Source organism: Protopterus annectens, chromosome 8.part0, assembly GCF_019279795.1.
Source record: "Protopterus annectens isolate FY-2018-M chromosome 8.part0, PAN1.0, whole genome shotgun sequence".
NCBI classification, from domain to species: Eukaryota; Metazoa; Chordata; order Ceratodontiformes; family Protopteridae; genus Protopterus; species Protopterus annectens.
The window spans coordinates 1,932,708,642-1,932,726,190 of NC_056741.1; the positions used below are offsets into that span (position 1 = coordinate 1,932,708,642).

At 37.9% G+C, this 17,549-nt stretch overlaps 1 protein-coding gene across 3 annotated transcripts in view; it reads right to left on the reverse strand.

Annotated features, from left to right (window-relative positions):
- The window catches only part of LOC122809736 (capping protein, Arp2/3 and myosin-I linker protein 2-like), a 1,549,910-nt gene that overhangs the window by 486,646 nt on the left and 1,045,715 nt on the right, over window positions 1-17,549 (reverse strand). For all 3 annotated transcript variants that reach the window (XM_044081444.1, XM_044081445.1, XM_044081446.1), the window contains exon 15: window positions 16,858-16,939. In XM_044081444.1, coding sequence (XP_043937379.1) covers window positions 16,858-16,939 — 82 coding nt within the window. The remainder of the gene's footprint in view (window positions 1-16,857; window positions 16,940-17,549) is intronic.

Sequence of the window (17,549 nt, forward strand, 5' to 3'; positions counted from 1 at the left end):
AAACAGTCATTTCCATAATAAGTGCCCAAGTTGTTCTTAAAATATCTAAACTAGTGCTTGTTTTAATATAATTTGGTAGTTTCGTCCATTCCTCATCTACTCTCTCAGAGAACCAATTAGTACACTTCTCATTCCTATATAATCCTTTACATAGGTTGTCTGATGATTCTCTACTACTTTTTGATAACCCAAACATTCCCACAGGTAGTTTTCACTAAATGTCCTATATACCTGAATAAGGTCTCCTCTTAAATATCTATATAAGACACTGTGCAAGTTCAGATATTTTCGTCTTTTTTAATAACTTAAATGTGCAGATTCATGGATACCCTTGGTATATTTCCATGTGCTCTTTGGGTATAATATACCTTACAATGATTTTCATAATTTCTGATTTCCTAGACACTATAAATATTTTATACATCATATAGTTCTATAACTGTCATTAGTCAACTGGTTGATATAATTAGAAAAACTCAAAGTTGAATCCATCCATACACCTATGTCCTTAAATGATTTTATAGTTTCAATCACTGTGTGCTTTATTAAACATTCACCTTTCCGTCTAGGTCACCCAAATCTCATATACTTAAGTTTTTGATGCATTTATCAGCTTACTGTTCTCCAGTGCCCAAATGGTCAATTTATCAAGTTCTTTTGCAGCCATGCCTTAACTGTAACATGTGTAATTAGTTTACTCAATTTCAAGTCACCTGCATAAAGACTGTAGAACACCTCAGATGAAAAAAATAGATCTGGAAAGATACAGTCAAAACAAGTATAGGCCTAGGACAGAGCCCTGTGTTACACCCTGACTGTAACCTAGAATTTCACCCATCTAATTGCTGTATGATACTTGTCATGTTCTATCTGTAAGCCATAAAACTGTCCATCTTAATGAGAGTGCATCAATACCTACTGTAGCTGGTCTAATTTATTCTTCAGTATTTTGTGTATGACCTCATCAAATGCTGAAGTTAAATCTATATAAATTACGTCATAGCACAGTTTTTCATGTATAGCTTTTATTATACTGCTATAAAACATTGTGTTACAGGTGGTTTAGTTCTATTTTCCACATATGCAGCCTTTCCAATTCTAACAGTTGATCCAAAATAACCTTCCCCATTATTTTTCTATAGGAAAGTAAGTAAACTTATGGGTCTATATGATTCTGTGTTTGCTCTATTCCTGTTTGCCTTAAAGATAGGTTTAGTAAGTGCATGTCTCCAATCTTGAATAATCTTCCCAGTCTTAAGTGACCTAGTGAATAACAGATATAATGGTCTTTGCCCAGTTTCCATAGTTCTTGTTGAATCTAATCTAATTTAATTTCAATATCAGAAGTTACCTGGATGTTACTAGGACAACGGAGCACCTTCTGCATGATGTCAAACTGCTTTACATAAGATTTAGTAAACAATGTTATAATCTGATGTATTTGACAATAAAGTTTAGAATTTACACACATTTTATAAATTTGTAAATCTTTCCTCTTTCCAAATTTTATATATCAATAAAATGATTTCCTGTTATGTTCAATATCTTCATACAAATTTTCTTCAAAATTTTCTTGATTGTTTCTCAGAATGTGTTTAATTTGTCTGTCTAGCTTGTTATTTCAGTTTTCAAACTTATAATTTAACCTTTTTTCATTTCTTATATTTTTATTTATTTATTTATTTTACATTTGTTGACCGGGATAGTTCAACTGGATTAATGTCAATTTTCAGTAGAGACCCAGGGAGAAAAGCTCCACGGTAGACAGATAAGTAATAACAAAAAAGACATATTACCAAGGTAGACATAAGTAATAACAAAGAAGACATATTACAGATGAGATATTTACAAATGACATGAGCAGACATTAAATAGACAATATCACAAGTTTGAGTTACCCCTTGGTAACAGTCAGGGGAAAAAATAACAGTAATTTGATTAATAGATTATATACATTCATGGTGAGTGTTAACCAGGCTTGTTACAGTGGTAACGCCAGGTTTAATGCCAGATGTTGTTTGAGTTTAGCTTTGAAATGGGATACAGAGGAGAGTTAAGTGATGCTAGCTGGAAGGAGGTGTCATGCTTTGCCTGCAGAGTTTGCACAAAGGGAGTCACCGGCTACATTGTTAATTTTAATTGTCTTAATTTGTAGTCTGTTTGAGGATTGGAGCAGTCTTGGATTGTTGCGGGGGGGTAATCATATTTTTAAGAGCTGGTGTGTTATCTGGATAACAGGGGATTTTATTAGCCATAATCAAAAGGCTATATTGGATTAGACTGGGAGGTTCTAGCCATCCAAGCTGTTTAAGGTTGATGCAATGGTGTGTTCTAAAAGGTAGGCCAGTGGCAAACCTGGCAATGTGGTTATAACAGATTGAGAGTCTATTAAGTACAGTTTTATTTAGATTAGAGAGAAGGGGGGATGCATATAAAAGTGTTGAAAGCAGGTGGGAGCAAGCTACGGCAACCATAGCTGGAGGGGTTAGGAAGGCTTTTATTCTATACAGTGACCCTAGTTTTTTATTAATGGTTTTGATCGTTTGGTTTACATGAAGATCAAATTTTAGGTTATTATCAATTATTACTCCTAACAGTTTTGTAGAGGAGTCGGGGTGATTATTGTGCCATGTTTTGCATTTATGGTGAAGGTAAATGGTGTGGACCTTTGTGTTGAAGAGAATAACAGCATTTTAGATTTTTTGGATTTAGCAACAATCAACATTCAGACAGCCAGGTTTCTATAGTATTAAAGGTGGATTGGGTAACAGACCTTAATTCTGAGAGAGATGTGGCTGAGCCAATCAGGGTGTAATCATCAGCGTATTGGATACAGCGGACATTCGGGATGACTGTATATAGGTTGTTTATAAAGATGGAAAACAGTAGGGGTCCTAATATGGAGCCTTGTGGCACTCCAAGGGTGTTAGGTAATAGGTTGGAGAGCTTGTTCTGGCAGAGGACAGCCTACTGCCTCCCACTGAGGTAGGATTTAAACCACTGAATGGCACTGGTATTGAGACAGAAAGATTGCAGGGTGTGAATCAAAAGTTGATGATCCACCATGACAAATGCCTTTGAAAGATCCAAGAAGAGGGCTGAGGATATTTGATTATAGTTACGATTATTATTAATGGTATTGGTGAATGCTAGTAAGGCTGTGGTTGTGCTGTGGTGTGGACGGAAGCCATGTTGAGTATCGGCCATGAGGTGATTCTGAATTAAGTGGTGCATGAGTTGTTTGTGTATATGTTTTTCCATAATTTTAGCTAGTGGAGAAAGTATAGCTATCGGTCTGTAACTGGAGAATTCAGTGGATGAATCTCCTTTATGTAGTGGGATTACATAGGATGTTTTTCAAATGGTGGGAATTTTTGCCTCTGCTATGGTGCGGTTAATTAGTATAGATACTGGATAGGTTATGGCATCAGCTGATTTTTGAAGGTACTGAGCAGGGAGTTGATCAGCTGAGAGTGTGGTGGGTTTTAACTTTTTGAGCAAGGTATGGATAAGTGATGTGGACACTGGTTGGAAGCTGAAAGAGAGTTGGTTTATAGGGGTGGTACTATCAGGGCCAGAGGAGCTGGGAGGCAGTTGGCTAGCTAGGGCTTGAATTGTCTCTGTAAAGAAATGGTTAAAACTGTCTGAGACATCCTCAGGAGATTTATCAATGGTAGCAATGGGGATAGGGGTAGACATTTTTCCAGGATGGAGTAGATTATTCAGACCTGCCCAAAACTTCTGAGGATTGTTCTGGTTTGCTGTCTGTAAATTACAGTAGTATTGTTTTTTGTCTTGTAGAATGGATTTTTTAGTCTCATTCCTAGCTTGCCTATATTTAACATGATTGTAGGGGTCTTTAGTGGAGAGCCATAGAGCCCAGATTTTGTTTCTGCTGGAAATTTTTAGTCTAGATTCTTTAGACAGCCATGGGGCAGTTTTTGCTTTTGTTCGCTTAGAACGGGCAGGTGCATGCAAGTCAAGGATATCAAGAAATCTATTGTTAAAATATGTAACTGCCTCTTCTAAGGGGAGGTGTTTTAACATAGACCAGTTACAGGAGTTAATTTCTTGTTTGAATTTGACAGGGTCAAAGTTTACTTTGTTTCTGACTTTCCCGAGTAAGGATTGATGAGGAATAATGATTTTTTGTTTAACTATATAAGAAGATGATCACTCAGATCATCGGGGAGGGGCCAGCAGTGTAGAGTTGGGGGTTACTATTTATAAGTACCCAGTCTAGTATGCTTTCTTTATGTTTGGGATTACCTAGCCTGGTTGGGGTGGTTATGATTTGAGTAAATGCATGCAGGTTGATGTGGGTGGTAGGGGATTCTATGGAACAGGTGGCCCAGTCTATGTTAAAGTCACCAAGTACTAGGGTTTCTTGTGGGTAATGACATGAAATCCAGTGTAGTGTATCTTCGAGTGTGACTATATTTTTACCCGGGGGAATACACATACAGATAATGTTGATGCATTTACTTTTGTTAATTTGCAATTTAGCAGCCAGGATGTCTGAGTTATTAATTTGAGGTGGTTGATTAACATCTATAGTCACATTCAATGCAGATTTATAGAGTATAGCTACCCCACCCCCCTTCCTGTAAGCACGGTCTAACCTGTGAATGTTATACCCAGGTGGTAACACTTTATTATCAGTTGTGGTAGGTTTTAACCAGGACTCAGATATGGAAATATATCCTCCTCACCTTATGTGCTCTGATGTTAAACTTCATTTTTTCGTTTTTTTTTTGCATTCAGACAATTTCCTTTTTGAAACTTGTCACAACCCTGTTACAGTTGTTTCCACTAAATGCTTCACTCCAATTAGTTTTACATAGTGAATATTTTGCTTCCATATAGTCTATTCATCTTTTCTGCACTGGCTTAGATTTTAGTTTGGCAGAATTACCTAGCAATAACTTAACCTTTATCACCCCATGATCACTGCACATCAATGGAGGTAAAACCTGACAAAGTAACAGTCATTTGCTTAGGAACATGAACAATGTCCAGGGCTTTCCATTCCCTGGTAGTTTTGTACAATCTGGAGCTTTTGTTGATCAAGAACATAAGTTGTAAATAATTTCTGAACCAATGTTGTTGAATCAATATTATTGCAGTCCTGTTTATAGCAATTTTAAGTCCCCAGTCATTATTATTTTTTCCTCATGTGTTTCATGTAGGAAATGTATGAATTTCTCTAAAACATAAGCATTTGACTTTAGTGGTCTATACTTTCCAACAATTGTTATATGTTCCAGGGTTGTCTTTATTGTCACAGTTACACAATCAACAGTATTGGTGTTATCATCAAACGTGTAATTATCACAGATATTGTGATAATCTTTAATCACTATCACAACACTTACACCAGATTTTTGTTTGGTAGAATATCTGTTGCAGTAAAAACATTTATACCCTGACAGAACTTTTATTTCCAGTCATTGTTCATTAACCCTGTTTCACAAACAAAAACAATATCATATAGATATATATATATAGATACAGATATATAGACATAGATATATACACACACATATATAAAATGCTCCTATCATTAACAACCAGCACAAATGCATCAAATGTCCCTGTAACAAATACATGCCATCCTATCTAAATACATGTGTGCCCAAAATATGGCTTCTCTACAGATTTCTACTTTATAAAATGGGCCATTTTTCTTATAGGTACACACTAAAAAATATTTTCATTAACACTATCCTGACTTACCTTTCTATATGCATTGTGTGAAAAACAGAACCCATCACCTGTGCAAGCGATCCTTAGAGGGATGTAATTTCCCTATTAACAGAGTCTCCTTGAAGATGTGAAATTTGTATGTACTAGCATGAATAAAAAACACTCCTTACTTCCTTACAGTATGGCATTCTAAGGCCCTTCTCACGTCTTGCATTTTTTCTCCTGGCAAGCATAATACTATTTGGTGTTCATAGGATGGTACTAGGCTATCGGCTCTAGGGCCTATACAGGCCTAGCCAAAACAATTCCCTGGATATTTCTTCCCACAGTATTTAGTTCCCTGGACCCCTGTCTAGCAGGGTGACTGACATGATCCCCGGGGCGAATTTCCTATTTCCCATCCAATTATCAAGGTTCCTTTTGAAGAGGGCCAAGGAGGCGCTCTGCTTGACATGTATGGGCAGTCTATTCCAGAGTATGGGAAGTCTCTGGGTCAGGAACCTATCCCACCAGCATGTTTTGTTCATTGTGATAAGGTTTAGATCCCTGGAGAGTGTGGCTCTGAGGGATTGGGATTTCTTTAAGTTGAGCATGTCCAACAGCTCAGGGATTGACATGGCCTTGTATGTTAAGCAGAGATCGCCTCTGAGTAGAGGATATGCCACAGAGTATAGCTGGAGTTTTTTTAGATGGTCAGCATAGGGCGTCTGCTTTAGGCCTGTGATTCTTTTAGTGAGGTATTTCTGCAGCCTTTCCAGCTGTTACAGATGCCTTGTGAGGTACATATCAAATGGGGCATTGTACTCTATAATGGATCTAATGAGGGATGAGTACAGTGGGACAATGACCTCCTTTTTTCTGGATGAAAAGCCCTTAGTGATGAAGTGTGCCACATAGAAGGATTTGCTGACTGTTGTGTCGATGTGGTTATCAAAGGTGAGACCACTGTCCACCTGTGTCCCTAAGTATCTCATCACACTTTCGGTGTTTAGTGCACTGCCACCTATGTGGTAATTCATGGGTACATGTTTTTCTCAAAGGGGATAACTATACATTTCTTGGCATTAAGCTTAAGCCCATGGCTCTAGCACCAAGCATCTGTCTCTGTAAGGTCTTTTTGTAGAATATCCACATCATTTGGGGATTCGATAATGGCTCCCAGTTTGTAGTCGTTTACAAACTTTGTTAGCCAAAGTCGCTTAGTGTTGGCCTGTACTTCAGAGAAGTAGATGCCAAACAAGAGCGGTCCCAGAACTGAACCCTGAAGTACTCCACTTGTCACTTGTCTGGAGCTGGATTTGGAGTTGGCTACTTTTACAGTCTGGGTTCTTGTCAGTAAGCCAGTAGGCAACCAATCAAGTGACGTAGGGATTTATGCCCAGCTTAGTAAGTTTATCTATGATTCCAGAGTGGGGGATGGTATTGAAGGCCTTGGTGAGGTCCAGATAGGCTGTGTGGACCGCTTACCCTCATTCCACAGCTCATTATCTTCTCCACAAATGTAAATATCAGATCTTCCAACAAAGACATTTCCAATTACTAGTACATCATTTTTGCCAGATATGAAGAATCTTCCACTTCTAATTCAATAATGTCTACTCTATCATTACAAATACATGATCTTCATCACTATTAGTTGTACTTCTCTCACTGATTTCATTGCTTACTACATTTGCACGCATACAATTCTCAGTCAGCTGTCTTTGTACTTCCACAGCTTGAGTCATGTTATCATCTTTTATCTTTCTGGTCTCTTTTCTTACACTAAGGTTTTTCAATCCTACAAGATCCAATTTTGATTTCTTCCTTTTAACCTTCCCCTTATCTCTTTTTTCTACTTTCTCTGTTGCAAAACTAATGTAATTTTCGGAGACTGAAAGTTTACTGAATAAACAATGTTAATACTCCCTGTAATCTGTGTGTTACATAACAAAGTAGTGTCATTTTTAATATATATATTCTCTTTGCACTATAGACATTAATCATTTTTCCTTCCATATTTGGTGTGAATGTCTTCCTTTCTTTCTTTTTTCACTTTCATCTACATGCTCTGAATCCTCAGATTGCTGAATACTTATATCCCTGAATTCCATTTATAGGGGTTGAATGATCTTTACTGATGACAGACACCTCCTTTCCTAAATGTGTTCTATTTGCACTTTGCCTAACATTATTTATCTCATCAGCCCAGTCATTAATATATGTAACAGTTTTCCAAGTTGTGCAAACTGCACAAGTGTAATCGCCATCGATAAGTCTAGATTTATGACTGATAATAATGAGCAAATCATTTCACTTTTGATATGCGGAACACAGGTCACCAATGTTTACAGGTGCTACTTTTACATATACATTGCATTTAGAATGCTACACAAGATACTTGTTCTTTAACTAATAATTAACGGCATACTTATTTAAAGAATCCAGATACAAATGAATAAAGATGTCTAAAGGAAACGAATAATCAAAATTTGTTACAACAGAATTCAAATAAATTAAAACAATTAGCAATTTAAGACAAATCTATGAGGAAATCACATAAACAATATGCAACTAAATATTAAAGCATAAAGGGAAGGTATTTCATCAAATTGTCACTCTGACCTACTGTGCCAGTTGTGCTAGTCACACTAACATGATGGAAGTTACTGTTGTGCTTAGTCGCACCTCATTATTATCCTAGGTAAAAAATAAAATATGAATCAAAATAAATCTTTTACTATGAAGTTTCACAATAAATCACAAACCAACATTAAATTGCCCTGTCTACAGTCTGTGTGAATTTATAGCTGCCTAGGCCCCTTGGGATGGCTAGAGTTTGCCTGTCTATAATCTGTCCCTTTCGAACATCAAACAATGAAAATTAGAGGTAAAACAACAAAATATATACCAAAATAAGTACTCATGTCTACAAACTATCCACTTTTTCCTATAAACAGTGAAAATTAGATAGAAAACAATAAAATGTAAATCAAAATAAATCTTCTCTTTGAAGCAGTTGCCCGATAAATCACAAACCAACAGTGAATCGTTTCAGTAAGCCTCAAACTGCTGCTGCAATGACATCATCATTAATCGTCAGCAAACATGACTGCCTTACTGAATGGCTTGTGCAATAAAAGTACAAAAAGCATCTCTTACTTATTAAGATGCTGCAGCTTAAAAAAATCACTATAGTACCATATATATATATATATATATATATATATATATATATATATATATATATATATATATATATATATACTTTATTTTTACAGAACAGCTTACACAGTTTACAAGATGACAACTCTAAATGCAATGTTGATCACTTAATAACAGTATTATAAAAGTAGAGAAAAGTATCAAAAAGTACTCCTAACTTATTATCATAACATTTGCTGTGTTGTCTTCAAGTAACCTATTCACCTCCCCTGCTGAGCCAGTATCTGTTAAGAGTTTTGCACTGTGTTTAGGAGACATAGTATGTCTCTAGTAGAACTCACATAAACCATGCCTACAGTCTAACACTGTTTAATGTCTGAGGATCCTAATTCTGAAGATAGGAATTAATGATATACTATGAAAAAGTGACTTACAGAATTATTTAAATATTCTTCTTAAACTAAAATAAACTCAATCAAACTGCTAGTTATACCATTTCAACCACTACTAGCAGAAAACATAAATGATAGCACTGAAAAGGTAGTCACATACTTGGAAAGATGCTGCTTCTTGAATGGAACAGTCTAGATCAACCATATAGAAGATTGCAGGGATGAAAGATGGACTGTAAGAGCAAGCTAACTGGAAACACTAGAGTTCTGACAGCAAAACTAATGAACATAAACTGAAGAGAAACATGGAGTTCTGACAGCAAAATTAATGAGCACAAATTGAAGATTATAATACAAGCACTTAAGTCAATATAGAAAGAGTAGACATCTGAATTTTATAAGCACACAGGCTTCCCGACAAAGGGAGACAACAGTTTAGATATGGCTTTCAGTAAGACAGTAAATGACTTAACCACAACAAATCTGTCACTAGTGAGGGAGAACTGGGACAGAGTGGCTTTGCTGGTCAACCCAATCTGGGATATTTTAAAAGCTAAAGATGTTACGCAATGATTTTCTTCTGCTATATTTAGAAAAGATACATTTTCCAATTCCTACCTACACAATTCAGTATATGCCATATATTCAGCTTAAAGATAAACTTTATCAAGGGTCAAATGATGTGGATATACCACCTGGTTTCCAATGACGATAAGTATGCAAAAGGAATTGGGATTTTTAGAACAGATGTCAAAACAGAGGGGATATCCAGAGAAATCAGTTAAACAAATTAGGGACGAAATTAAGCTAAGGAGGTCTACTGAATTCAAGCCCATTCTGAAACCATCCCTTGTCAAGACTGACATTTCTCATGAAACCAAGGAAAGACGTATCCCTTTATTCTGGATTCCACCACATACTGTGTATCAATAAAACATGCTTTTCATAGGTTTTGGTAATTTCTGAAGAGAAATTCAGACTGTTCTAAGAATTTGGACTCTTCCCATCCTTTGTGCATACAGAGTCATTGTTTGAAGACATTCTTTGAACAAAGGGGGTAATACTGAGGGTACTAAAGGATATATGCACAAATATGGCATGTGTGGGTAGTGTTGGTACATCATCGATGCTCCCAGCATTGTTGTCACAAACCATCCCAGAGTGATTTCTGTTACTCGAAGCACACCTCTTGACTATACAGATTTTCGTCTCATATTTTTGGTCTGTTCTTCATAGAATTTGTGATTTTCTGTATTTTTGTGGCAAATTAATGAGGACTGAATTCACTAAATAATGACAGTCATTTGAGTTACAAACCTCATATCCTTCAGAAAATGCATGGTAACACAACTTTCTAAGTTTATAATTACAATATTTAAAACTTGTCCCTATTTTGGGGCTTTGTCCCCCCATTATTTTTGGCTTGGTCCAGATTTTTTGTGTTAAGAGGTTGAGAGCTATGATAGGAAGTTCAGCTACACCACTAGTGGTATTGCTTACATTGCCCTATACCAGACCATGCCATGCATTTTATATTGGCAAAACAGAACATAGGTTACAGCGAAGGATTTATAAGGACATCTACATCATGAGATGTGTTTCTACAAACACCTTGTTTAATCACTCAGCAACTTGTAAAAATTTTAAGAAGTTTTGTTTTGTGTAGTAGGTAAGGTTACCATGGGTGATAATTAATGGGAAAACATTTGAATACAGAGGCTTTATGGCAACTTCAGTTGAGTGCCCATCCCTCACTGGTCTGAATAATAATATACCTATAATTAGTGTACTGAAATAAAGAACAGCTAGATTATGTTTTATTGGGTATGCATTTTAACATGTACTTATTTCTTAAGAAGGAAGCAACAACTCAACAGTCGAGGAAACCTCAGACCATTGTATAGGAATAAAACCCAGGACTCTCTTCATTACATGCAGTGGTCAGTGCCTCTGGACCAAAATAGTTAGGTACCTGTTTTCCTCAGGAGTAGTTTTTTTCCAACTAGGTGACCATCCAGAACATCATTTTAAATATATAAGCATGCAGTGCTATAAAAACCATTAACCCAGTACCGATTAAATAAATCAACAGGAAAAGAAATCTCAAAACTCTGTGTGAGGACTGAACCCAGAACCCTCCAACATTCCATGTGGCTGTCTTTGCCTCTGTACCAACTGTTCAGTATACTAAGAAGTACAAAATTTCAGGTTCTTGGGATATGTAAAATATGGCTTGGGAAGGTGCCATTTTTTCTGATGAAATCTTACCACATTTTTTAAACAACTTTATTGAATTATCATTTCTGACACAGGCAAACTTATAAAGTAATCAAACCATATTAACATGTTCACATTTGCAAACATTATAATTATACCAGCATATAAGCTAAGCAACATTACATAAATTATTCAATTCCTGCCTTCTCTTAAACCCCATTACTCCTCCAAAATATTGTTTCTGCATGTAATATTCCTACAATTTCCATTTTTTTTCTACGTAATTTACTCCTACCCTTTTCTAAAGCTCCCACTCCCTGCTCTTTTACCACTGTTAAAATATTCACTACTTAAGCTATAGTTGGTTTAGATTTTGATTTCTATTTTCTAGTAATTATTTTTCTGGCAGCTGATAAAAGTACTAAAATAAAGTGGAGCTTCTATTTCCTGTAAGTATTTTGTTGGCTTCATTAAGACTGTAAGCCAAGCAATCATGGACATCATAGGTATCCTCACTGGTATCATGGCAAAGAGGCTACTTCTAATGAGGCTGTAAACCCACCCCTTGTGGTTGATATGAACATCTACATCAACGCGGGGTGTTCTACTCCTTCCTATGAATGTTTGTGCATCTACCCACATGATTATGAGGGTTACTGTTACAGACCTGGGACTGCCAAGCTTATGTTCATGGTCCTGGTCATTCCAATGCTGTGCAAGCAATGCTTTACATGGTGGCAAGTGGCCAACCAAGAAACAATTCATTCTCAAATACCAAAACATTTGGTGTTTCAGCATTCTGTCACTCTCACTTTTTAAATGCAAAACTGTGCAATCAATATTCTGTGTTTCAGCCAATTGTGTTCTGACAGGAACCATACTGTCCCTCAGATTATTCCTATTTTGGTTTTAATTTTCGGCCCCCTGTGAATGCCACCCAGCTTATCATCAGCTGTTATAGGTCCACCCAATCACTCCTTTTTACCATAGTTTTCCTGATACTAACCCCACTTTCAGTTACCTCTGCTTCTGGCCGTCAACAACATGCCTTCCTTTCTGTCCTCATTATATATTTCACAGTCTATTTAACATCAAACTGCACATCACAACCACCCCTCACTCCTTCCACTTTACGCCACTTACTTGCACAATTTACAAACACCTGCATTTGTCCTTCCTACTCTCTTTATTTCCTCACCGTTTCACCCTCCAGTGCATCTTCTTTAAGCACTCAGTCCAATCCTTCTATTCTCTTCCATTACCACTCCCCTTAACAAAGCACCTCCTAATCCTAGACAGTGATTCTAAATAAATAAGTGATTCAGAAAATCAGAAAATGCACCTGGTACCCCCTGATACCCCATTCTTGAAGCTTTCCACATGAGTGATAAGAGTTTCAAAATACACTGAATAAATACAAATATAAATATCCAAAGTAATCCTTCCACCACCCCAGAAATGAATTTCTTCCAGTGCTGTTTATCTTTGTCTCTCCTTACTTCCTTAATTTCTTTCATCTTATTTACTGTTTTCTCTCACTCTTAATCATTTTCCTGTATTCCCAATTCCATCGGAAACCAGTGTATACAATATAGACATTGTATGAAATACTTTTCAGTAACTACCAGATATTACTAAGATTAAGTGCACACTTTAATCAGTATCTCTTGACTTATACTTAACCAAATGTGTACTTACATGGCTTAAGCATCTTCAATTTTTACATGATATATATTTCATCATGCAAAACCTGTTTATAAAATGTAAACCTTTTGTAACCTTAATATTTACTTACTAGGAAAGCAGGACTAGTCAATAACCCATTTTCAGCAGAAGCACAGGGAGAAAGCTCCAATATATTGCATGAAAGCAAAAGGGTAGATTATAGCATATATAAAAATTTGACATGGAATGTCAGTTTTATTGTTGTCTGCATATTACAACAGTAATACCTAGAGAGGAGTTGTGGTATTGCATGAGGAAATTGGGAGTGGCAGAGAAGTATGTAAGAGTGATACAGGATATGAACAGGGCAGTGTGACAGTAGTGAGGTCTGTGGTAGGAGTGACGGATGCACTCAAGGTGGAGGTGGGATTACATCAAGGATCATCTCGGAGTCCTTTCTTATTTGCAACAGTGATGGACAGGTTGACAGACGAGATCAGACAGGAGTCCATGTGGGATATGATGTTTGCGGATGACATTGTGATTTGTAGTGAGAGTATGAAACATGTAGAGGAGACCCTGCAGAAGTGGAGGTATGCTCTAGAGAGGAGAGGAATAAAGGTCAGCAGGACTAAGACAGAATATATGCGTGTGAATGAGAGGGAGGACAGATAAATGGTGAAGATGCAATGAATAGAGTTGGCAAAAGTGGATGAGTTTAAATACTTGGGACTAACAGTTCAGAATAATGGTAAGTGTGGAAGAGAGGTGAACAGGAGAGTGCAGGCTGGGTGGAGTGGGTGCAGGAGAGTGTCAGGAGTGATTTATGACAGACAGGTACCAGTAAGAGTGAAAGGGAAGGTCTACAAGATGGTAGTGTGGCCTGCTATTTTGTATGGGTTGGAGATGGTTTCACTGATAAAAAGACAGGAGTCAGAGCTGGAGGTGGCAGAGTTAAAGATGTTAAGATTTGCATTGGGTGTGACGAGGATGGACAGGATTAGAAAGGAGTATATTAGAGGGTCAGCTCAGGTTGGATAGTTTGAAGACAAAGCCAGAGAGGCACGATTGCATTGGTTTGGACATGTGCTGAGGAGGGATGCTGGGAATATTGGGAGAAGGATGCTAAGGATGGAGCTGCCAGGAAAGAGGAAAAGAGGAAGGCCTAAGATAATGTTTATGGATGTGGTGAGAGACAACATGCAGGTGGTTGGTGTGACAGATCAAGATGCAGAGGACAGGAAGGAATGGAAACAGATGATCTGCTGTGGCATCCCCTAATGGGAGCAGTCAAAAGAAAAAGAAGAAGAAGTCAATTTTACAAGTATAATATAATCTAAAAGAGTTGTAAAAGATGCAATTTTTTACAACTATAACACAATATAATAGAGAGTAACCAAAGAAATAGTAAGATTATCTAGTAACACAACTAAGCTAAATTTGTTTAAATTAGCAGAGGTGAAGAGAGAGGGAGAAAGAGAGAGATGGAAGCAAAGGTGAGATAAGTACGGAAAATACATGAATTCATAAAAGATAAAAAGAGACAGCGGTCACTTGAGAAAATGATTATTAATATGTTGATAAAGACTATCAGATATGAGCATGAGTGAAGACTGGCTAGTAAAGAAATGAATATGTGTATCCATAAGAAGAGAAAGTATATGTATAAAGTTAGTAGAGAAAGAGAGATTTGCAAATTATACATGAATATTTGAATGATATGTACTTGGTAAGATATGGATGAGGTGTAGCAGTTCTGATGGTAGAAGTAAGGTAGTGGAGAGGTGTAGCAGTTCAGATGGTAGTAAGTTACGGGAGAGGTGTGGCAGCGTAGATGGTAGTAATGTAGGGGAGAGGTGAAGCAGTTCTGATGATAGTAGTAAGGTATGGAGAGGTGTAGCAGTTTTGATGGTAGAAGTAAGGTAGTGGAGAGGTGTAGCAGTTTAGATGTTAGTAAGATGGGGAGAGGTGTAGCAGTTCAGGTGTTAGTAAGGTAGGGGGAGGTGTAGCAGTGCAGAAGGTAGTAATGTAGGAGAGAGGTGTAGACGTTCAGATGGTAGTAAGGTAGGGGAGAGGTGTAGCAGTTCAGATGTTAGTAAGATGGGGAGAGGTGTAGCAGTTCAGGTGTTAGTAAGGTAGGGGGAGGTGTAGTGGTGCAGATGGTAGTAATGTAGGAGAGAGGTGTAGATGTTCAGATGGTAGTAAGGTAGGGGAGAGGTGTAACAGCTCAGATGGTAGTAAGGTGGGGGGAGGTGTAACAGCTCAGATGGTAGTAAGGTGGGGGGAGGTGTAGTAGTGCAGATGGTAGTAAGGTAAAGGAGAGGTGTAGCAGTTCAGATGGTAGTAAGGTGGTGGAGGTGCAGCAGTGCAGATGGTAGTAAGGTAGGGGAGAGGTGTAACAGCTCAGATGGTAGTAAGGTAGGGGGAGGTGTAGTAGTGCAGATGGTAGTAAGGTAAAGGAGAGGTGTAGCAGTTCAGATGTTAGTAAGATGGGGAGAGGTGTAGCAGTGCAGACAGTAGTAAGGTAGGGGAGAGGTGTAATAGCTCAGATGTTAGTAAGGTAGGGGGGAGGTGTAGTAGTGCAGATGGTAGTAAGGTAAAGGAGAGGTGTAGCAGTTCAGATGGTAGTAAGGTGGGGGAGGTGTAGCAGTGCAGATGGTAGTAAGGTAGGGGAGAGGTGTAACAGCTCAGATGGTAGTAAGGTAGGGGGGAGGTGTAGTAGTGCAGATGGTAGTAAGGTAAAGGAGAGGTGTAGCAGTTCAGATGGTAGTAAGGTAGGGGGGAAGTGCTGCAGTGCAGACGGTAGTAAGGTAGGGGAGAGGTGTAATAGCTCAGTTGGTAGTAAGGTAGGGGGAGGTGCAGTAGTGCAGATGGTAGTAAGGTAAAGGAGAGGTGTAGCAGTTCAGATGGTAGTAAGGTGGGGGAGGTGTAGCAGTGCAGATGGTAGTAAGGTAGGGGAGAGGTGTAACAGCTCAGATGGTAGTAAGGTAGGGGGGAGGTGTAGTAGTGCAGATGGTAGTAAGGTAAAGGAGAGGTGTAGCAGTTTAGATGGTAGTAAGGTGGGGGAGATATAGCAGTGCAGATGGTAGTAAGGTAGGGGAGAGGTGTAACAGCTCAGATGGTAGTAAGGTAGGAGAGAGTTGTAACAGTGCACAAAAATGAAAATGATTAGAGAAAGTGAAGGAAAAGGATGGCTGCAAGATAGTGGAGGTGTGATAAAACTGTGATAAGAAGATGGAAGATGGAGTGTGAGACTGGATTGTTAGGTGGGACTAGCCTGGTCTCATATGCACAGTTTGTTTACATTTTAAGTTTGGTCACTGAAGCTTTTTTCTACAGGCCTTCATTGCAAATTGGTTATTCCAATTTGGGCCCTCCAAATAAGCAAATCAAAACAAAATTTAGTTCACTTTAATTAGAATAAAGTAAGTACAGGGCAAGAGATCAGTATGAAGACTGGGGCATGCTGAAGTATTTACAAAGTGACCTGTACATTGCTGAGAACCTCCAAATACAACCACACTTTGATTTTAAACTTCTAGCACTACAAGGACATGAACAAGATTAGTTAAGCCCCACCAGTTATAAGAGTTAACTGCTAAATGGATTAATCAGCCTTTCTTTTCATATCATGTACACTGGGAATAATGAATACAGATCAACAGCACATCTCACCTCTGGATTCACACTCAGACTTTCTATAGTTCATAAACATATGAAGTCATTTACATACCATTATCTGATAAATCCAGGCTGTTAATAGCGTTAGCATCAAAAATGTGATCCTGGATCACTTGTGCTCCAGCTGACCTCAGCTTAAAATAATGAGAGAAAAAAAGTTAGGATTCTAAGACACAGATAAAAAAAGTCAATGCCATTATTAATATCATGAATATTCAGGAAACTTTGTGACAGATTTAAATATCCAGAACTTGCTGTACGTTTGAGTGTGCACATGTGTGCAAGTCTGTACATATGTTTGGGCATGTATGTATGGTGCATATTCCTGGGTCTATCTATGCCTGCCTTTCATCCTCTCTCTCATCTGTCTTTTCTTTAAGTAAACTTAGATAAAATGATGAACAAATACATATGTACACACACACAAACATACACACACACACACACACACACACACACACACACACACACACACACACACACACACACACACACACACACACACACACACACACACACACACACACACCCAAACACATGCATATACCTACAGTTTCATAGATTCATAGGTAGGTACTAGACTATCAGCCCTGGGGCCTATATAAGCCTAGCCAAAAAGGTTCCCTGGCTTTCGCCACCCAAGAAAATAATTTTCCTGTGCCCCTGTCAAGTAGTGCCGCAGAAGTGATCCCCGGGGTGAATTTTCTATTTCCTATCCAGTCGCCAAGATTTTTCTTAAAGAGG